At 42.2% G+C, this 22,562-nt stretch overlaps 1 protein-coding gene across 11 annotated transcripts in view; it reads right to left on the reverse strand.

Annotated features, from left to right (window-relative positions):
• Positions 1-2,384: 2,384 nt before the first annotated feature.
• The window catches only part of sash1a (SAM and SH3 domain containing 1a), a 250,617-nt gene continuing 230,439 nt past the window's right edge, over positions 2,385-22,562 (reverse strand). For 6 of the 11 annotated variants that reach the window (XM_015947239.3, XM_015947237.3, XM_054747922.2 and 3 more), the window contains 12 exons: positions 17,848-17,986; positions 16,772-17,748; positions 15,045-15,119; positions 14,775-14,918; positions 13,243-13,375; positions 12,014-12,183; positions 11,377-11,586; positions 8,863-9,013; positions 8,606-8,734; positions 5,268-6,304; positions 2,978-3,109; positions 2,385-2,820 (listed from right to left, as the gene is read on the reverse strand). In XM_015947239.3, coding sequence (XP_015802725.3) covers positions 2,560-2,820; positions 2,978-3,109; positions 5,268-6,304; positions 8,606-8,734; positions 8,863-9,013; positions 11,377-11,586; positions 12,014-12,183; positions 13,243-13,375; positions 14,775-14,918; positions 15,045-15,119; positions 16,772-17,748; positions 17,848-17,986 — 3,558 coding nt within the window. In that variant the 3' untranslated portion in view covers positions 2,385-2,559. The remainder of the gene's footprint in view (positions 2,821-2,977; positions 3,110-5,267; positions 6,305-8,605; positions 8,735-8,862; positions 9,014-11,376; positions 11,587-12,013; positions 12,184-13,242; positions 13,376-14,774; positions 14,919-15,044; positions 15,120-16,771; positions 17,749-17,847; positions 17,987-22,562) is intronic. The other 5 variants (XM_015947240.3, XM_015947238.3, XM_054747923.2 and 2 more) reach the window with 3 other exon arrangements.

Consider the following 22,562-nt stretch of genomic DNA (forward strand, 5'->3'; position numbering starts at 1 on the left):
AAAAAACAAATTTTCGTTTCTTCACTCAAACAAATTCTAGACATTTAATACAAAAATGGTTCAGTAAGACATTTGGAAAAAAGTAAAACCCAACTCCAATACAAACTCAACAGCTGCATTGCATCAACCGAGCAGTCATCTGGCAGTGTTGGTCTGTTTGGGACTTAAAACTTGGTCTTGAACACTTGTGAAGTTCCCTAAGTAAAGTACAAGTCAGCCATGGAATAACATATTTAAGTCATGTGCTTCAGACGGCTACATTAGCAGGACCTCTGATAGGGATTTATAATGTAAAATGCTGCCATGGTTACGTATTATTTTAGTTGAACAGCCATAGAAACGCTGTTGTTTCTTTTAACCAATAATAAAACAATAACAGGCTGCTCCGCTTTATCTACACAGGAAAAACAGGATCAGCATTTAGCAAGAAACCTTTTTTATTTCATTTTAGAATGACAAATAGTTATGGACATTACTTTTCTTGTTTCAAGACAAGCAAATCTGTATGGACAATCATTAGGTAGATGAAAAACAAATAAAATAATTTGTACATATATTTTACAATACATACTGTAGTTTCTTACTGACAAGAGCAATATGCAGGAAGGTATTGCTATTCATATAGTACAGCTAATTACAGAAGATATGGAGATAAAAGCAAAAAAATAAGTTATTTAAATATCAATTACATATACAGAACGTGCAAGTTCTGCTAAGCATTTCATATATGTAATTAAGAATTTAGTTTTTGTAAAACTGCAAACACAAACGGGAAAGAAGAGGTTAACTCATGATTGGAAAGTTGGGATTGAGGACTCTATACAAACAATTAGAAATAATACCAGCATAACTCATCACAACCCTTTACAACACCTGACAAGTGTCCATTAATGGACCTGTGAGCAAATGTAACCAATTTATGCCAATTTAACTGCTATTTTTTACCATCTAAAGTGCATTTACAGTGTCAGTATTTCCATTCGTTACACAACACTTCCTGGGTCTTTTACTTGGTTAATCCTGACTCACATTCTTCAATCCTCACTTTCTCAGAGCACCACTTTGATTGCAGCGGGAAAAAAGGCATCAAATATCAAACGCCCACAGCAAGAAAAATATGAAATTCAGTAAGTCTTCAGCTTAGTTCAGGCTATGGAAGATAAGAGTACTGAAACACAAAAAGAAATGAACTCACACACACACACACACACACACACACACACACACACACACACACACACACACACACACACACACACAAAAGCAATATTTAATGCTCAGGTTCATGCAGAGTGCACCACTGAACGAGGAACAAGATTCTGGTAATTTTCCGTTCTGTTTTTTGGCCACAAAACATTTTAACAGTCTGACTCCTCTCATCAAGTCCCTGAATTTCAAGACTTTCCTAAAAGTGGACAGTCCTGATGCATTTCCTCTAAAACAGCCAATCTAAGCTAGATCGTACACGCTTTTTGTTCTTTTCTTTGTGATACGTACAACAAATGTGCTCCAACATGCTCCAGAAGGAGGTCAACGCGAGACAATGTCTGTGCCTTTCCTGAGGTCTTAACATCTGGGCTTCAGTCCTCAATCTTTAAACATGTTCTTTGGTCCACATCCATGCAAATCATCAAAATGAACAGGCTACATGTGTATATTTGTTTGAAAATAGCACTATTTCCCTAAAATCAAAGCAAATAAACAAAAAAATTGTGCATTTGTCACAGTTCTGTTTCAGTCATGATGTAGTCAAAGCGGTTTCTTGTAGCAATTCATTCATATTGGTAAGGCAATTTAAACGTCCTTCTCAAAGATCAAGGAATGCTGTTTCCGGAAGGGGTGATCGTGATTTCTACAGCCAAAAAGAAAATTATGATATAAGAGCGAGACGTGCATTCTAGATGAATACATCATGAACAAGACTTACAGTAACGTGAAATATAAAGGTGTATGATGTCAGTTGAGAGCTGGCTTCCAAAAATGGCTGTAACATTCAAAAAGCAATGTTTAAATTTATAGATCACTTGAAAATTAGAATGTGCTTTATGCTTTCATACAGAAACACGGTACAAATAAATGAATCGCCTGTTATCTGTTGATTGGTGTCCGTTTTTAGTTGATTAAAAGTCCAAATGCTGCCTTGCCACCAGAGATTTGTTTATGGAACATGTAGGAAATAAACCATCTGTATTAACTGATAAAAAGAAAACACACTGACCCTACAAAAAGAGTGTGCTATCATCCTTAAAGGCAAGATCCAAGTCTCTATTTGAAGACTTTAGGGTGTTATTAGAATGGAAACCATCCAACGTAGTGACTCGGTTTTGTTTTCTCTTTAAAAGGCATCTTGTCTTGGCTGTTGGGAGGAACTCCCTAATGCCGTAAACATTTAGGAAAGAACAAAGTGTCAAAGGGAGATGGTCCCAGAGCGGGGTAGCTCATGTTAAGTGTTTCAACAGGAAGTACTTATGTGGTCGCAACAGAGGTTGATCGGTTCTGTAGCCACTTTTCTGGTCACGTTTAAGTGAGGTGGTCCTGACTGACGAGTTGATTTCAAACTTAAGACGGGAACTCTCTGTGAACATTCACCAATCTGGCCTCACTGACCAGGCGACGGGCGTGTCTTTGATCTCGCACCCCAGCCTCCCATGCAGAGCTCTCTGTTAGCAACGCCACGCGACTCAGCGAGTTGATGCCTGCGGCTGCCAGGGACGAGTTGTACATGGGAAGGCCGATGGAGGTGAGCCAATCTGAGACTGTGCTGATGTTATCCATTGGTGCAGGTTTCCGGTACACCTCTGTCAAACCTCTGGAGGGGATCTGAGTGACAGTGAGATAAAATCACATTTAGGTAACTTAAGACCACCTAGCATGCCTTATTCCTCACTAGCTTCAGTTAAAGAAAATGCTGCGCTGAAAATAAGCTGCAACACAGCTTCCAGTCATTTTTTTCTGCCTAATTGTGTTGTTGCCTTACAGCCATGCGGTGCTGTTTACGGAGCTCTTTAACTCGGAGCTGGTCCATACTGGAGGCCACATCTTTGACGTCCTGCTCCAAGTCCTCAGAGTAACGCTGAATCAGCGCTTGAGGGATTCCACATCGGCCGTGCTGTGAATGAGGAGGATAAAGATGAGTTAATGTGCCAATGTGACAACATAACAGATTTAAATTAACAAAAGAAAAAAAAATTGAAAATGAAAGAAAATGCCTGAGTTATAAACAAGATCCCTGACTTGACTGAAACATCAAGACCTCAAGATGTGCCTGATATGCTAGTGATAAACCAACATGAATGAACTGTTGATAGGTAAAAGGGTTTTTGGTGGTTTCCAGTTTGGTTTTAAAACAGAATGTTACAGATACTGCATGCTAGCAACTAATGAACATCTAATGAGAAGAAATACATCTATTTAAATATCATTAGGTCTTTATTACTGTCCCAGCACTCTTGAATCATCTCGAGACATGGGCTTGTTATAAAGATAAAAACTAACTTTACCATCCTTTTCATTAATTACCTGTCCTTTAACGGCTTAGCTGAGTTGTAGTGTACCTCACGGATGTGTACTCGGCCTCTTTCTATAGTCCATTTACATGCTTCCACTAGTCTCAATAAGAACTATGGTGCACTTTTTTTGATACCCAACCATATATAGTCTCTAATATTGATCTCTATACAGAACGTCAAATCTGCCATTGAAGACAAACTTTCATCTTTATTAAAACCCCTTGATACATTTTTCATATGGAATACATCCAATAGAACAATGTTTCTTCTTTCAAGTTCAATTCAATTCAATTCAAGTTTATTTATATAGCGCCAAATCACGACAAGAGTCGTCTCAAGGCACTTCACATAATAAACATTCCAATCCAGGTCAGTTCATTAAGCCAATCAGAAATAATGTGTCCTATATAAGGAACCCAGCAAATTGCATCAAGTCACTGACTAGTGTCAGTGACTTTACCGCAATCCTCATACTAAGCAAGTCTTTAGTAATTTGTTAGGAAGAACATAAATCAAATATTTTAGGTTTTTATAGTTAATTTTTTGCCATGTTTTTCGGCAAAACTTAGTTCTGGTGACCTAAACTGAGCTGCAGTATTGAGAAATTTAAAGCATGGAAATGTGGATGAAAAAGTTTAAGCACTTTTAAAACTTTATGATGTACTTTTGAATAAAAAGCTTAACTGAACCGCACCATTACAGCAAAAACAAGTCTCACAGAGAGCTTTGCTGTGGCCTTAGCCCCTTTTTTGCACCTCATCCATTTATGGCTCATCTCTTTGAATTATGTGCAGTTTTGTTGCCAGTGTTAGGGTCTCCAGCATATTTCAGACACTGAGCCTGGGGTCTGATGAGTGCCAAAAGTTTTTATGACCCTGTCTGCCTTCAGTAAGAGTCAGCCCATAAACTTAACAGTCTGTACCGCAACACAGTGAGACTAAAACCACCGTATTTTCCTACTCGGCTACAGGCAGAACGTTTATAATTGCACACACGCACTAACATCCCCAATATCTGTGCAAAACAAGAAGCACAGGCTTCAAATTCTGTTTGAGTCTGTTTTAAAACCAACTGAGTTCTGAAATATTCTGCTGATGTTCAAAATAACAAATGAGAGAGAAGCAATGACTGCTAATAGGGTTAAACGAAGCCTGATGAGATGTTTGTACAGTAGGTCTGTTTTTCATACGCTTGTTGATAATTTCTGCTCTGCGTAAGAACATCTTTAAACAGAGCATATCATACATTTTAACTTAAAGGAAGCCTAGGCAGTTTTGGTTTGCTTTTTGCACCCCCTAGTGTTCGTTTGTAGAACCGAAAGCATAACTGATCTCCTCGCTGTGCATTTGTATTTTTAACACTTTAACACAGCAGAAATGTCTCCCCAGCCTTCCTTAGTGTCTACAGGAGTGATTCGCCACTAAATTAAACAAATCAGCTGTGTTCATAATCTAAAACGTACAGGAAATGTGCTGCAACCAGACTGCAGCACCAGGTATGTCAGCACCATCTCTTTCTAAGTCCCAACAGATTGGACCGGCAACTCTGAAGTCGCAAGTGGGATATTCTGGCCACAGGGGGTGATGGGGCAGGGTGGCCTTTCATTAACCCTTTAAAGGGTCATTTAGCACATACTGGCTTTAAAAAATGATTTAAAAAAAGTTACAAAGTATCCCTTAAGTTAATCTATTAAGTATCTTAAAAAGGAAAATTGTTATGAAACGATTATTTACGGGAAGCGGATGTTTTCATTCTAACCTTGTCAGAGTACGGCTCCTCGGTCAGATCGATGCTCTCAGTCTGCAACCGTTGCTCCAGCAGGGTGTGCAGATCAGGACTCATCTTGGCATGGGAAAGTTTCCTCATAACAGCCATTTTACCCCCAAGATCCGAAAGCCAAGGAGGCTGGACAGCTGGTGCGTTGTCTGAGTCTTTGCCCATGGATGACACAAATGATGTGGCAGATGGACTGGATGGCGTACTCAGGGTCTTGGCAGGAAGAGCGGGGGCACTGAGGATGGGGCTGGGACTGCGAATTACGGGGCTGCTCGGTTGAGAGCGGTTAAGGGAGTGAGTTGGAGAGGCGGTGGGGGATGGTGTGGAAGACAGCGAGAGAGTTGGGTGACGCATGCCATTGGCTAGTCTTTCTTTAGATTTCTTGGCGGGAACTGGAGGTGGGATGGGAGGTTTTTTAGTGTGGGTCAGGATGACCCTCTCCCCACTTGCACTAGAATCAGGACTTGGGGTGGGACTTAACAAAGGTTCAGCAGGGTTGGGGGATTGGATCATTGGACAAGGGGAACGAAGGGGCAGCTGGGAGGGTATGGGTGGTCTGTCAGCCCTTCCTTTAGGGCTTACCGTCGGAACCCCATATTTGACTGGAGAACGATCCTCCCTGCAGACCTTGAAAGGACTGATATTGACTGATTTGGGTCCTTCTTTTTTGTGTTTGAGCATAAACCTTGGATTCTCTTTTTGCTCAAAGTTCTGCTCCAAGTTCAGCTCTCCCAGAGAGTGAGACCGCTTCCAGGGTCCAGTGGGCTGTGAGGGACCATCAAGTTCCTCACAGCTGCGACTGGCTGGGATGGGCGACTGTCTCTGGGCTTTGCGCAGCCCCCGGAAGTTGAAGCTCTTGAGGGAAGGCTTGTTGAAGAGTGCTTTTGGGAACTTTGCGCGCTGGTTTTTGCCATTGTTTTGCAGAGTCTCCGATGAAAGAGCCAAGGGCAGCGTTGGGTAGTCTGGAGACTGGAGTCCTGCTGGCAAGCGACTGGAACGGGAAGCTTTCTTGCTTTTACCTGCAAAACACAAATCCTAGATGAACTCCTATTTGTAGGATATTTTAGCCCAAATTGAACAAATTAATATAAACAAACGCCATTAAAAACCAAGTAGCTATTGCAACTTATAGTCCCCCTCCTCCTTCTTCTCCTTAATATTAATATTCCCAAAAGGACAAAAACAAAGATTAGGACTTTTTTCAGCGTCATCGAGATAAGGAGGCTAAGAACATATCAGAACCAATGTGTAGTTCCAGCTTTTAGCAACTGGAAGGCGCTGATTCCCCTACTTGCTCATAAAATTTGCAGTGCACTTAGCAAGGGTGAGTGTTCACAGTAACGCGATGCAATGTGTAGCTCAGATGGATCAATTTCCTTTTCAGAGGGAGAAATCAGAGGAGTGGTGTGAGAGTGTGATGACATTCAAATGTGTGTGTCTCATGCTCATTTGTGTGTGAGTTAGCAGCCTTGTGACTAACAAAGTAGTTGAAAATAACTTAAAATGTACAATAAATAATGAATTAATACCAAAAACTGAATGTGTGTTCAATCGCTGCGATCATAAACAGACTTGTAGTCATGATTAGTGTTCCGCTGGATTGAGATTAGCATTTTGATTCATGGCCTGATTTGCCATTTTTTCTAAAATAAAGATAGGAGACTTTAGAAAGAACAGAACAAGAAAGGATGAAGCAACTTACCATCTTTCCTTCAAATGAATGAATGAAATGAAGGAGAGCCTGACTAAGTCAAGAAAGAGGAATGAAGACGCCTCTTTCAAAGTAAAAGCACCAAAAGATGAGTGGATGTGAATTCATGACTTCAGCTTGTGTTTCTGACTGCAAACCTGTTTAATATCCTAAAATACAACTTATAAATAAAACAATAATTTTGCCTTTCACTGTGAATTAATTGTATTAAAATAAAATTATTTTTAGATTAATCTCCATTATTTGTTTCAGCTATTTGATATAAATAGTTTATTGACAAATAACAAATGATGTTACAGACTGAATGACTTGTAAGGAAGAATCTTTACATCTGAAAGGGAAAGCTCGGGGATTAAAGCACAGAGTCAGGATTTCACAGCTGCTATTTCTGCACTGACACAAGTATAATTTCAATTTAAATAAAATATTTCATTTAAATACCAATTTAAACTTAAAAATAGTCATTTTACAGCATCAGCAGAACCAACATTTTCAGTATTTTTGCAGAGCGGTGGAACCCCAAACTTGCAAAAAGAAGAGTCTTTACTAAGCGTTACACGGTGAGTTTAGTGGTATGAAAAGAAAAAACAGACAAAAGAACAAAAGAAGAAAATGAAGCAGTCTCTTTTATTAGTCAAGAGAAGTGATACTTTTTTTCTACTGTGGCAGATTGCACGCTTTATTGTGAATGACACACACACATCATACATGAAGGAGGAACCAGCAGTTACACTGGCATCACACAGATTCAGGAACAAAGATTTTAATGGAGCAGAAAATCAACAGTGGAGAAAGGAGGTGAAGACGGAGACGCAGCTGTCTCCAGAGGAGGATTTAATAAGAAACAAACAAAAAAAAATCAAACATATCAGGATCAGACTACAGGTTAAATATTTTCATCCACATCGTTTTAGGCACATACTGTATGATTGTGCAATATATTCCCTAGAAACACACGAGTGGTGGCATTATGAAATGTTGAGATGAACTTTTAGCACTGGCCGTCTTCCTGTTGGATGCTTTTGCTTTCACAAAAACACAACAGCACGAAAACACGAGCTCCAACTGCCTTCTCTGCTCTTTCAGTGAAATCTTTGAACGCCACATTCTGAAAATCCTCAACAAAAATACTCTACGAGTTCACATTCATCTTTCTGGCGCCCATTTGCGGACCTGGAAGCCACAGGTGGGCCAGCGGGGAACATGTGTCCACAACTGGGAAGCGAGTTTGTTCTCATCAGAGCAGTTCTGTGCACCGGGGCACGTCTCTCCCTCTGTGCTCCCAACACTAAGGGGTGGGCTAGGCTTAGCGGTCTGGAGCCTGGCTCCCTCTCAGTTACAAGTGGACTTTGGCACAGATGGCACAGAACGCCTAAAGGATGAAAAGAGTGGTGAAGAGAGGTGGAGTGAAAGCAAAGTTAGTGTCTGAGATGATGCTGCACTACGGCGGTGGGGGTGAGCAGACTGGTCCAAAGGAGAGGGATGGGTAAGGCGTAAGAAAGTAGAAGCAGGTGATGCAGCAGCAGCAGGGGAAAGACAAGGAGAGGAACCTTGGTGGATTACATCTGATTGGATTATTGTGTGATGATTTAATATGAGGGATTATTACCGTTTTCCAAATTTTCGTTACTCTCGTAGCAGCCCGAGTCCCTTGGGGAGTCCCCCACCAGGCCCCGCCCCTCTGACAGCAGCTTCTCCTGAGAACCCGACAGCCCGGAGCGCTCTGGATCACTGCTGCCTGCTCACACAGAGCATCAATCTTTAATGGCTTCTTGTCACTTCAAGTGTTTTATCAGGATTTTCCACGTTTATCTACATTGGTGTTGAGTCTTTAAGTTCTAAACTCCATGACTGATTTCTACTTACTGTCGTACTCCTGCAGCAGCTCCACAGCCGTCAGCAGCACGGCTCTATGCTGAGGATCTCTGATGTTCAGCTCGTCTAGGTCCTCTTCTTCCAGCAGCTTGAATGTGTCCAAGTCCTCATAGCCGTTGAACAAGAACGTGGGCATGTGCTCCTGTGAGAGGGAAAAGTTGTTTTTTTTAAAGGATTTTACTCGTCTCTGTTGTTTTATTCACTGGATGAATTTCAATAAAAGCTTCTGAAAAGAATTTCATTTAACATCTTAAAACTATTTAGTTTTGGAGCCTAAAACAGATAAGCCTCAGCCAGTTTTACACATGTTATGCAAAATTTCATGTGGTAGTAACTGAGTTTTTCCACAGCATTTGTTCTTGGTGCCAACAGATCATGGAAGATCCTAAAATATTACATGAGATTTTGCATAGTGTTGTTGTTAAACGGGCATGTTGTGCAAAACTCACCATTTGTGCTGCTAATTGTGTTTCTACTGCCTCTATAAAGACTCTTAATATAAAAAAAAACCCATCCATCAGTTTTCTGTCAGTGTTTGGTTTTGGCAATTATGAGCCTAAAACAAGCCATTTAAAAAATGCATCATTTGTGACATCACAGCTTTAGACTCAGATCACCTCTCGTGTGCAAGAGAGTTGCTGCTAGAAAGCATAGGAGGAGTGGGTGTGGCCAGCAACAGCTTGTCCTCTTAAACTGACAGAGCCCTGAAACAGCTCATTCTGGAAGGTACTGAAACTCATAAAGTTTGACTATGAAACTTTTTCATATTTTAAAATCTTTTTCTTGAGCCAGTGAAGGCCTGACAACTCTAACGCACGCATTGAGTGCAGGCCTACAGTATGTGCTAAAATGACTCTTTACAGGGTTAATGAAATGTCACTTAGACCCCCACCACCACCCTCTATGGCCAGAATACCACACTTGCAACTTGAGAGTTGCTGGTCCGGCCCCTGTTGGACTTAGTAAAGTGGAGCTGACATGCCAGACAATTTCTGCACATTTTAGATCGTGAGCGCAGCTGGTTTGTTAGATTTAGTGAAGAACCGCTCCAGCAGAAACTAATGAAAGCAGAGGAGACATTTCAGCTATTACATAAAAGTGTTAAAATGACCAATGCACAGCGAGGAGAGGTGTTTTACTTTCGTTTTTTTTTTACTAACAAACACTGGGGGGTGCTAAAAGCAAGTCAAAACAGCTGATATAGCTTTACGTGAGAGGGAACGTATCCCTTTTAAAGGTTTTCCTAAAACATTAGTTGAAAACTCTAGCATGTAAAGTGATGTGTGATATGAATTCTGTCAAAAGGACACCAGGTCTTTAATGTCTAACATTTTTCACAATAGCTCCAGCTATGAGGATTTTTAAATACGATAAACATCGATTGATCCCCCTTTAACACCCCCCCCCCCCCAAAAAAAACCTCTTGTTTATTTATTTATTTGGATGCTCTTTAACTTAAGGCAACATTAATGTGATAGTATTATTTAAAGTAATGTTTAACTTGCATAAAAAGCTACTTTAGAGTAATCGCTGAACATAAGTCAGCCTTCGTCCTACAAACTTTGCAAAATGTAAATGAGACACGAACAATACGACACAACGAATGTGAGAAACTGGGCGATGCGATCAAAGCAACCATCAACCACAGAGAACAAAGTGGTCCACTCAAACACACACACCCAGGACTCTGTGATATCTGAGACAACATAAAAGAGCTCACGACACATCCTCTCTGTGAGTGCAAAGTCAGCCAGCTTCAAACTACTCATAACAGCCTCCAGTTTTTGTTTTACACTCGAGTGATCGTCACGTTGAGCAAGACCTTCAATTACAGAGTCAGAGTTCATGAGAGAGAGCTGCTGCTGCTATTTCTGCTGGACTCAACAAAGTACCACCACAGCTCACTTATAGGATACTTTATCCTTTTTATAAAGAAAAAGAAAAACGGACGTTCGGATTGGCATCTTACAGGCAAGCCTGATCATTACGGTTTGAGAAAATGGCAGACTGACTGAATATGAACATAGGAAAATAAGAAAAGTTACCTGAGTCCTCGAACAAAAGCGCGACAGACGCAAATAAGATGAAAGTGAAATGGTTTTGTGTTTAGCTGAGGGAATTCATTAACAAACAGCCCTCAGAGGCATTCGCAACAAGCAGATTGACATTTTAGCATCAGTAGCCCTTCATCTGGGACTTGGGAGTTGGACAGAGCTATAAACAGACAACCCACAGGAAGTCTCTGCCTCTGTGTGAGGAAGTAAAGGCTGCAGGCTGCTTCGGTCGGAGATGATAACTCATGAGTAGGTTTTAGATGAAAAGAGCTGGGCTTTCTGCAGGGGTGTGGTTCATACGGGGGTGTTCATGTTTGTGAGTCGTTGTCAAATCAATCATCCTAAGCCTGTTATTGGACTCACTACATTTGTCTCTGTGTGCGTTTGAGATTTTCGTTGACCGAATGAGCAAATAGTAAATATAATACAATGACGACTATAATCTGCCAACCTTGAGGTTTATGCGCTCCAGCAGCTCCTCCACTGATGTCGGTTTGGGAGGCCGGCCCTTCCTCTTCCTCCTCACGGGCCTCTTGGGCTTCTCCTCTTCTTCATTCAGCACGTCTACATAGATGAACTTGAAGGTGCCCACTTTGTTATTGAGCAGACCCATCCAGGTTCCCATGGGAGGCTTACTGATGATGTCGATCACATCCCCTCTCTGGAAGAACAACAAGTGCATCATGAGTCTCATTTTTACCAAATAGTTACAATAAACCTTTATTTAAATTCCACACACGCACATTTGTACATTTCTGAATAAAATCATTTTAAAAGCAGAAAAACCAAAACGTTCCAATTCTTATTAAAGCAGCAGTCCGGAGTCGCTCTGCACCTCGGCTCTGGAGCCCACTTCCTCCACTCATGAGGAAAACGGAACCTTTTACTTCATCTACACATCTGTTCAAGCAGGCATTTGCAATTCAGGTGCACCTTAGATCACGGAAGCAGGGCGCCAAGAGTGCTCACTCCTCTGAAACGGTCACAAGTAATTTCATTCTATAAAACGAAGGATTCCTGGCAAGTGGTAAACAATTCAGACAGCTGTAAATCTTCCAGGCTGTGGCCATCACAGGAAAGAGACACACCTTTAGCTTGAGTGAATCGCTATCATACGGGCTGGGTGTGAAGTCCGTATGGACCCGAGCCCGGCCGCAGAACGGTCCTCTGTAAGGCGGCTCCTCGTCATCTCCATCCTCTGACTTCACACTCTCCCTGTTGCTGGTTGAGGAGTCAGTGGTGCTCACAGTCTGACCACCTGGACACAGAATATTTACAGAAGCCTCAAATGAACCACCTGTAAATCAGTCAAGAGACGATTAACTGTGGCTGAGACCTGACTCAGGCTTTCTTCAAAACATCTCTTTGTGGTCATGATGCAATAAAATGCACATCTCAAGAAAATGAAGTCATAGTCGTAGCATTTTCTCTGTCATATATTTGTGCGTGCAGCGAGTAAAAAACAAAACAAGACATGGGTTCTAGCTTTCAGGTGTCATGAAGGAATCGGAGAGGAAAGATCTCCCTGAGACCAGGAAGGACTGAAGGTAGAGTGGCAAAAGAATCTCTTGTCTGTTCCAAAATGATTCTGTTATGTCATTGGCTCCCCTATGTGGCCTTGAAGGGAGAAGAACTCAGACTGCCCTCCCCTCCCCCTACTTCTAACACGGAACTGTGAGCTCCTAGATCAATCTGCAAGTGATCTAGGAGAAAGGTCACAGGGCCGCTAATCACTGAAGCAACACACATGCACGGACTCACAAATGCACACACCGCCTTGGACTCGATGCTCTCTCATTCCTTGAATCTCCTTCACACCTCGGAGCAGTAGAGGGGATCTCCACCCCTCCCACCCACCACTTGTGCTTTACGTTGTGATCGTCTGTGCTTTTATGTTTAGGGTGTTTTAACTGAAACCCAAACTCGTCCCCCTTTTGGGGGCAGGGTGGGTTTCTCCATCTTCCCTCTCTAATGTCACCCCCCTTTCTCTTATATTTTCCCATTTGCACACGAGTGGCTGCTCTCAGAGCCTGCTTGAACCTGTTTAGACTGGGTTTGTGCGTTTCTTTGGTCAGACTGGTTCAATGACAATAAAGTTGATTCTGTTGATTCCCAAAATGAAGTTTGTAACTCTGAGATAATTACTCTGATGGGTGAAATTCAGCATGAATTCAAAGACATGTGATGAAGCTTCTAGCTCCATCTAGTGGCAAACCTCCAGACTGTCCTGAAGCAGATCACTTTAACATTATTTTCTGTTTCAAAATAGAAAAAAAAAAGAGTCAAACAATCATTTCAGGGAATTAAAATGTCTCACTCATTGAACTCTGTCCACTGAGGGAACTCCGCAGACTTTCCACAGATCCTCCTGCCTTAAGCTTCGGCTTCTCCAAGGAGTCGGTGTCTGGGAGAGGTGACTGTGGAGAACCGGGAGCTCCATCGGGACTGGACTACAAGATGGGAACAGAGAAGGGAGGAATACAACGGAAAGACACAATAAATGTTAAGCTATGAGATGTGAGATGATGAAAGACCAAGAGAAGATCAGGAGAACAAATGCATCATGAACATTCCTTTGAAATTCTCTCGCTTTATTCTAAAGAATAATTAATATTCATAACAAATCACATAAAATCAGCAACATATCTAATAATATTTGTCTTATGCTGACATCAACTCAGCCCAACTTGTGTAACTATTCACTTGTTACATGTCTGAAACATCCACTAGGTGGCACTGTAGTCTACAGATTGGTGTTACAAAGTTCAATGCCGGCACTTACTGGCTGCTTCTGTGACAGGTTTAAAACGTGGGCGCTCTAATTCACAACCCTAAGCCAACTGAACTAAAGGATTTAGAAAGATAAAGAATGTGTTATTTTGACATGGAAATTACAGCTTTATTAGCCACTTTTCACCTTCTTGTGATTACAAAACAAGAAAACGGAACTACAATAGTGATGTTGAGTGCACTGGGCTTTTTATTTCAGTCCAAAGTGCAAACTTTACACTGCAGCAAGTTTAATTCAGATTAAAACTAACAATATTTACAATGGTCACAAGTAAATCCACTAAATTATCACAGATTATTCATATAAATGCAGATAAATTGGAGAATTAGTTAATTTGCTAATTCAAAGCATGTCAGTGTGCATCTTATAATAAACCATGTAATTATGTGATTAAAGGAGCAGACAAGGATCAACCTAGAATATTATATTTATCGGTTATGGCTCCGTAACAAAAGGGTCAGAGCTAGCTCCTGACTGAGGGCCAAAGTTGATTTATTTTTCTCTGAGCCACTTGCATTATTGTTTACATAAATGTTTACATACAGAAAAATGCACAGTACGGTCAGAAATGTGCATTAATAGTTTAGAAATGTACTAAGTTTGTGTACTTTGCTCTGATATAAATAAAAAAGAATTCAGTAACTTTTAGTCTTGCATGTCTACTTTTTACAGCTTCTTAACTAAAGTCCAACAAGTGCTAACGCCGCTGAATGCCTTAAACATGTTGTGATAGAAGCGGCGTTAAGCCCAGGGGACGCTTACATCACTGAAGGACACAACTCCACCCAGCTGACTGGGTCCAACAAGGGAAGAGTGTTTGTTCTGTAACTAAAACAAACCCCCCCACCCACTCACAGCTCGCAGACAGAACTTGTGGTCTACACTGTAAAACATCATCTAAATGTTCACTCAACCGGACCTTTTCCTTCTCTTCACAGGTGGTTTTCTGTGTGTTTTTAAATAGTTACGGTTCAGCTTCTCTTTCTGTTTGAGTGCACCTTCAAGGCTCATCTAGACGTTCCAATAACAAAACCAGATTCACGTGTCGCTCATCTCACCTGCTCCGACAGGGAGCTGCTGTATTTCTTTGACATGCGTTTCCTCATGGTCTCCTTCACTGATTTGACCTTCTTGCCCAGAGAGATCCGTGATGTGGTGGGGGATTTGACCACCTCTCTGTATATCGCCTCCTGCTCTTTATTCTGGGATTCAAAAAAAACAAAAAAACAAAAGATGTTGAACAAGCTGCATGAAACAGATGAAAAACAGGGAGAATTGAGCTGATTTAATGTGGCATTTTATGCTTCAAAAAGCCTCTTGGCACCTACATTGCTCTCGGAGCCCGTGTTGACCACATGGAGAGAGCGATTGGACAAGTCGAAGCCCCCGAAGCTGCACGTTCTCTGTGGGGGCGGGCCAAAACACAATCAAATGAGTCAAACTCAGAAGGTCACATTTAAAAAATAACCCTTCCCACCCACTCCATCGACAAACGATGACTCATGCTTGGCATAACACAGGCAGCTGTTTGTTTAATGCACATGGATGTATGGTGTCACACGAGGACTGTGGCGTGGCGACAGACGTGACGTAACAAGCTATTATATTTTAAAACTGGTCCAAATGAGCCGCTTTATTGTTGACTCATTATGGGCTTTTCTTAATGATGCAAAACTGTAATTGCATCTTTTACAAGCTAACACTTTTTTTGCACACCATTTTTGCAAATGAATACAAAATCTGCAGAAATGGGCCGTTTGCAGTCATGTACAACATATAGGATGGTTGCTAAGAGACAGCAACGCAACAATCTCATCAGATTTTTTTGGTTTGAAAAACCTGCTCTGAGGAAAAAACACAAGATCTGACTTGACACACAGAAATATCAACACAAGACATTCGGATTAGACATCGAAGGGGGAAATGCTTGGTGATGTTTCCCTTTAACTGTAGCAAAGCTGCTTCGTGGAACGTTTATTCAGTCCTGGAAGATCAAAATCCTAGAGATAAAAGAGCTGTACATGTCCATAGCTGCAGTCCACATCACAGCTTCCAGGCAACAACAACAAAAAAAAGAAGAAAAAAAAAGGCAGTTTGGAGCACAAGGATGTTTGGAGAGAAAAAAACACATCCCATAATAATGTGATGGTGATGTTTGATGAAATGGACATGCACCCAGAAATAAAAAAAGGTCTCAGAACATATAAAAAGGAAAAAGTCACATCAGCGATAGAGGCACGGGCCTTAAAAGAAGATAAAAAGCAACAAGAAAAAAATATTTGGATGAGAGCGACCTCCATTGATGTCACTAGAACACGATAGGACTCAGATACTCTCAAAGCTGCAGGATAGCTCTGCTATGCCTCCCCACCCTTCACGTCCCAACGGTCGCCTCTTCTACACGAGCGTGCAGTGTGCGTGGGACTATTTTCATGCTGCTTAAGGAAAATGTTATTACTCCCATTTTCAATCACGGCTCGATGATAAAAGCCCTTCCTATCCAATCTTTTCCTGTAATACTATTTTACACTTAAATTGATTTGAAAACGGATAGGCATGGGGGCTGTAGATGAGGTAGACTTAATGAGGCCAGGCAATGAATAGGTCTCTGAGGTTTGATGGTGAGCATCTTTTTCAGGATGAGCAGCTCGGAGCTTGTGTTACCTTTCCTACTCCCACGGGGACAGCGAGGCTCCGCGTTCTGCAGGGATCTGGCATTTTTAAAAGGCACTTATGAAACTTACCCTTCCAACTGCATATTCTGTAATCATTTCATATTCTGCTGAAATAAAAAGTTTCGAAGCGTAGAGCTTTCATTTAAAAGTCAATATTGGCGTCTGTCAGTTAGGGTCGGAGGATGCGACGTAAACAAGAAGAAGGAACTACTTTTTAATCTAAAACATTGTTTTTAAAGGTTTTAATAACTCACTTAGATCTGGTCCTGTGTTCGGATACATCAACTTCATCTTAACCTTTAACCTCGGAGCTATTCTGCAACTTTGAAGCCCCGAGTCCAGAGTCGGCGGCCGATTTAAACCTAATGGTCCAAACTCACAGACTTCTGCTGGATGCGCAACAGCACCCGCTTCGTGCAGCGGTCCACACTGGCCGCCCACTTCCTGTCCACCTCGCGGTCTTCCTCCAATAGACAGCGGCGCTCGGCGCGGCTGAGGGTGACAGGGCGGACCAGCTGGGCCCAGTTCAGGTGGCCGTACAGGCTTCGCTCAACAACATAGGTGATGTTCAGCTCGCTGACGGCGGTTCGGCCTCGCAGCTTGCGAGGGGGAAACACCCAGCCCCCTCCGCTGCCTCCGAAACCTTTCGACTTGGCGACGTCGCAGCGGACAGGGGAGGAAGGGGTGACGGACGGGGGGGAGAAGGGTGATTTGGCACTGCGTGAGCGATGGTACAACAGGTGCTTGGTGGAGTAAGCGTAGTTTGGGTCGGGTTTCCTGTGTGTCCAGCTGCCGTGGTGGCGGCTGGTAAGTGTGTGTTTAGGGCTGCCTTGTGGACCGTCATCCAGGGAGATCAGGAGGCGTGACTGGGACTGGGGTTTAGGTCGAGGCTTGGTGAGGCCATAGAAGGCGTACAGGGCTTCGTTGTTACTTACCCCGTGGGATATGGAGCTCAGGGCCTTCCTCATTTCGCCATCTGTAGTGGAGCGTTGCAACTTTCCTTCATCGTCTACTCCGCACCCATCAAGCTCTGAGAAGGAGGAGCCGCTGCCCGCTACCCCGGAGATGGAGCCTCCCAGGTCTCTTGAGGCAACTGTGGTTCTCTGTGGTGGTCTGATGAGTCCGTGGGTACTAGAAGATTTACTGAAGGTTTTCACCAGCTTGTGCCCGGACCAGGTGTCCAGGCTGCTGGACGATGGGGAGGTTGTCAGACTGTCTGTGTCTCCGTCTAGAGAGAGCTGATCGTGATTGAGGGAAGGCAGCGAGGCCTCCAGGGGCAAAGGGGGCTTCTTAAGAACCCCTGTATACAGAGCTGCCTTGTCCTCACAGCGAGGCGGTGTCTCCAAAGTCAGGAAATCTAAAGAAGACACCACAACAATCAGTCAAGCCATCTTCTTTAGCAAGAATACAAACTGATACCTAAATGTTGAACTTAAAGGAAAAAGCTATCAGAGACCTTCGGTGGAATGCTTCTTGCCCTCCTCGACTTTGATGAGCTTTTTCCTGACTCTGCGTGTTGAATTAACTAGTTTATGAAGTCGTTTGAACTTCACAGAATCCTCGGATTGCTCATCGTCCGACTGTTCACGAGACTGCTGGGAGAAGACAAAAAAAAGGTCAGATAATGATAAATTGGTGAGGGACCAATTTAAGATTTCATCCTACACACTGAGATTTCAGGAATGCTGTTAAAACACAACGGATGGACGTTTTGTTTAAGATGACAACGTTAGTGAGGTGAGAGGCTGAAGGGATGGAGGCCCACTGCATTGTGTGAAGAAATGTACGGGAATTATGAAGTAACTGCTACACTAACCCCCACATCACCCTGACACACATAAAGTTGCTACACCTCCATAGCTGGACAGTTTTATCCCTCCTTTGATTTTTGGACATGAGCCAAATGTTGGCGTAAAGAGTTCAAATTAATTTATTTGTTTTTCGGTTTCCAAAGCAAAACCTCCTCCTGTGGCTGTCTAAAGCATTTTGACTCTGGTATTGTTGGATTACCTCACAGCATTTCTGCTGTCTTTAAAGCAAACTACAGACTGTTGAAACAAGAAGGAACAACTCTGGCTTTTTCAGAGCAAAATGCCTGAAACATCACCAAAAACCACAGATACCAAGACACCCTGCGGACTGGCACTGCCTACTGGAGCTAGTGTAGCAGCTGGCCACCATCTTGAATGGGTCCCCATTTGCCACCATAGCATTTATTTCAGGGTATCTGCAGGTTTAAGGGAGCCAAATTTAAGACTTTATAAGACCTCTTTAAGGCCATTTTGACCAAATTTAAGCAATTTTTTAAAATTAAATTTAAGCGATAATTTCCAGCTATTGCCTGGAACCGGTGCTAACCACGTCGCCAACGTGGGATTAGCCATCCAGTTACCATTAAACTTGCCCTTCCCCATGGCGCAAGCTCCCGCTAGTTTAACCAGCTAATGTGCTCATCTAAAAATAGCCCCCTTTCACAACCAACTGAATGTGTACGGTTCCGCTTACGCCAACATCGTACACAAAAAATGCTGAACACTAACTAGAAATTTATGAAAATTTGATAGAAATAAAAGAATCTTGTTTATTGGGTTTTTGGACATTTAAGACCTTTGGTAACTGGATTTAATGATTATTTGTCATTTTTAAGGATTTTTAAGGCCTTGAATTTGGAAAAGCTAATTTAAGACTTTTTAAGACTTTTTAAGGACCCGCGGATACCCTGTTATTTATACTGAGGAAGGTGTTTACTCAACTAAAAAACACATTTTATCAGTTTTTCACGGACATATGGTATGGCCTGATAGTTAAAAAAAAAAAAAATATATATATATATATATATATATATATATAACTAAATCAAATTAATGGAATTTTTTTTATTATAAAATCCTATCAGGTAGACTAGAAAAATCAACAGTAATCCAACACAATCGGTTTTCAATAGTGTGGTGGTTGTTGCAACCGTAGGCTGTACAATAGGTGCTCAATTTGCATAGGGCTTGGAGAGTGAGGGACCCATCCAATATGGCGGCGACACAGTTACGCTCTCCAGTGCCCAATGGCATGTCTACGAATTCAGGTCTATGGTAGCATCAAACTCATCATCATGTGTTAGGACCATTAGGCAGAAGTTAGAGCAAAACAAGCTCTCCCTAGTGGCAGCATGTGGTTTAGGGTTTATGTCCTGCCCCCTCCAAATGCGACGTTTCCTACAAATGCATCTTCAGAGAGAACGATTTTAGTTACTGAGAATGCAATGTACAAAAAATGGAGCAAATTCATGTGATCTCAAGTTGTTCAAGGATGCATTAGTTTTCTATGAAGGTGTGCCTGCAGATCTTTTTACTGCTCAGTCATTTTTCCTTCAACGATACCAGCTACCACAGGTAGCACACCTGGCAACTGGTGTGAACTAAAAATGTTTTATTCAAATTTACATTTTTTTATACTTGTATCAAGATGTGATGCTCGCAATTGCAATAAATGGTAAATGACCTGCATTTGTGTGATGCTTTATCAAGTCCTAGCACTCCAAAGCACTTTACACTATAATCAGTTTTTCACCCAGTCATACCCTGATAGAGGTAAGCTACATGGAAGTCGTACAATCAGCGCCAACAGTCCCTCCGACTACCACCAACAGGCAAGGCGGGGAAGCTTCTTACCCAAGGACACAACTGACACAAACACAGCTGGGGTTCAAACTGGCAACCCACCGGTTACAGGAAGTACTCCTAAAACCACTGTAATGCTAATAAAGATGAAACTTAATGAATTAGTGTTTCTGTAAACATTTCCTGTGTCCAGATGAAAGGAGAAAGCTGTACTAGTGGTACTTTGGGGAAAAAATGTTTCAATATGAACTTAGATCCTTCAATAGGATCTAAGTTTTAAAACTTATTTTGTGCACTTTTATCGAACGGCAGGTCAGAACTTCACAAACTCGGACTTCAAGTCAATCAAAGTGTCTTGTGAGTTAGCCCTTTCAAAACTCACTCGACTCATTCCAGAACTGTATGATCAGTTATTTTTGTGATGCTAACCCAACAGACAAGAGCAAAGATATTACAGACATTCATTCGGCTCATACTGACACACAATTCTGACTGTAGCAGTGGCCGCTTCAGTCTTAGTCTACCGTATTTTCCCGGACTATAAGACGATTTTTCCCACGCTTTGAACCATGCGGCTCATAATGAGGTGCGGCTTTAGTCAACCAGAAAGGATGGATGCAGGAAAGTCTAATGAAGGAATGGTTAAAGGAGCGCTACGGAAAGCGCCCAGGAGGATTTTTTTTCACAGTGAAACGGCGCTGCTTGTTTTCCCAGCTTCACCCGGGGATGATGACAGCAACACGGAGAGCGACACTGACATCGCCACAGAAAAGCGACGAAGCTCTTCTGAGGCTGTTCAACTCCGACACTGAAGAAGACGACTTCAGTGGTTTCAGAGCGCAGGAGGATGATGAATAAACTAATCAATAACTTTTCTGTTTTGTTTGATACTGATCAGTTCAGTTACGTTCAGTTAAACTACGTTTTCAATTCAGTAGATATATGCGGCTTTTAGCTCACTGCGGCTTATATTGGGGTGCGCTCTATAGTCCGGAAATTACGGTAGATGAAACTTGAGGTCATTAAAAAATATATATATAATGCAGCCGTGCTGCAAAGGCCCGATAACAGAGACAGCAGAACAGCTGTAAGCCTAGTGCAGGCTTTTTCACAAGAAGCCACTTTGTCATTAAAGCAGTAAGTTTGTGGAGCATGAACGCCTTAGATTGGTTTTCGAAAGGAAGTGGAGGATGGTAAAGGGGGACACGATATAAAACTCTTAGCTCGAACCCGGGGAGAACCATCCATGCAAATGACTAGATAATCGAGGGGAAAGAGACACTTACAAAAGAAGAGTCTAATGTATGAGGCTATGAATCAAGAGGAGCTAAATGGACACCATTGTGAACGAGGTCAAAGGAAAAGTTCCACCAATGTTTCAAGTTCAGGATTGTTCACATAACTTTAGATCTTTGTTCTGCATCCCCCCCCCCCCCCAAAAAAAACCCTGCAAAGCTAAACATATAAAAACTGTTAGCAAAACAAGTCAGTTCATCAAGATTACCGATGTGCACAAACACTTACCCCCTTGCAGAGAGAAGCAGAGCACCACTTCTATAGTTAAAATCCCACAGTTCATCAAAAACCAGACTACAGACTCCATAACAGGACGTTGTAATCAATATCCTCCATCATCGTAACGCTCGTTTAATCTAAAACACTATCTACACGCTGCCCATGCACATGCTGGCAGATGCAGCCCGTTAGTGAGTTCAGCTAAGAGGAATGAGGGAACGTTTGGAAGTGCCTTGCTGCTTAGCCGGCAGAGAAAAGGCGTGTTGTGCATGGAGAACAATCCCAGCATTTGAGACCCTCTGACCCTGCCTTGGCCCCCAAATCACTAGTGGCTCGCCCTGGAATGTGGGCTCTTTTTCGCTGGAGTCCAGGAAAAATAGAGCATCAGACAAATGCCAAAGAAGGAAATAAAAAAGTACTAAAATCTGCAAACAAGACAGCGACGGGCATGAACTTTATATTCTGTATTTATAATCCAGACACAAAGAGAAGGGTAAAACCGCTACTCTTTAGATTTGGGAGTGACCTAATTAGATTCACTGGAAGGAAGTGTTAGACACCAACAGAGGCCCCGGCAGAGAGGAAATATTTCCTGAAGCGGCCAATTTTGGAACTTGGGGCAAGAAGAGATACAGGGCTCTCCCTCTTCTGGCCTTGGGGATGAGTGCAAAGTCTTAATCTTCCCTTTCTGTGACTCCCTCGTTTCCTCTCTGCCTCCGGCGCTCGCCTCCAGAGCCCAAGTGTGTGTGTTTCTCGACACAATAACCCTACAGTACTGAAATGCTTCAATCCTCTCTCATGTCTTTAAAATCCCCCAATCGATCCTCAAACAGGAAGCGAGCAACTGGCAGCAGAAGGGTAACGCAGACTAATGAATGTGATCATCATGCACAATTCAAGTGCTCAACATCAAAGAGCACGATTACATACATAGGACCTGGGCTCAGGTTACAAACAGCATGACTGACCCACTTTTCATTTGGAAAGAAGTCATCGATCAAATGAATATCTGAACATGACTTTACAGAGATAAAAAAAATGC

Source organism: Nothobranchius furzeri, chromosome 2 (genome assembly GCF_043380555.1).
Source record: "Nothobranchius furzeri strain GRZ-AD chromosome 2, NfurGRZ-RIMD1, whole genome shotgun sequence".
Classification (NCBI taxonomy): Eukaryota; Metazoa; Chordata; class Actinopteri; order Cyprinodontiformes; family Nothobranchiidae; genus Nothobranchius; species Nothobranchius furzeri.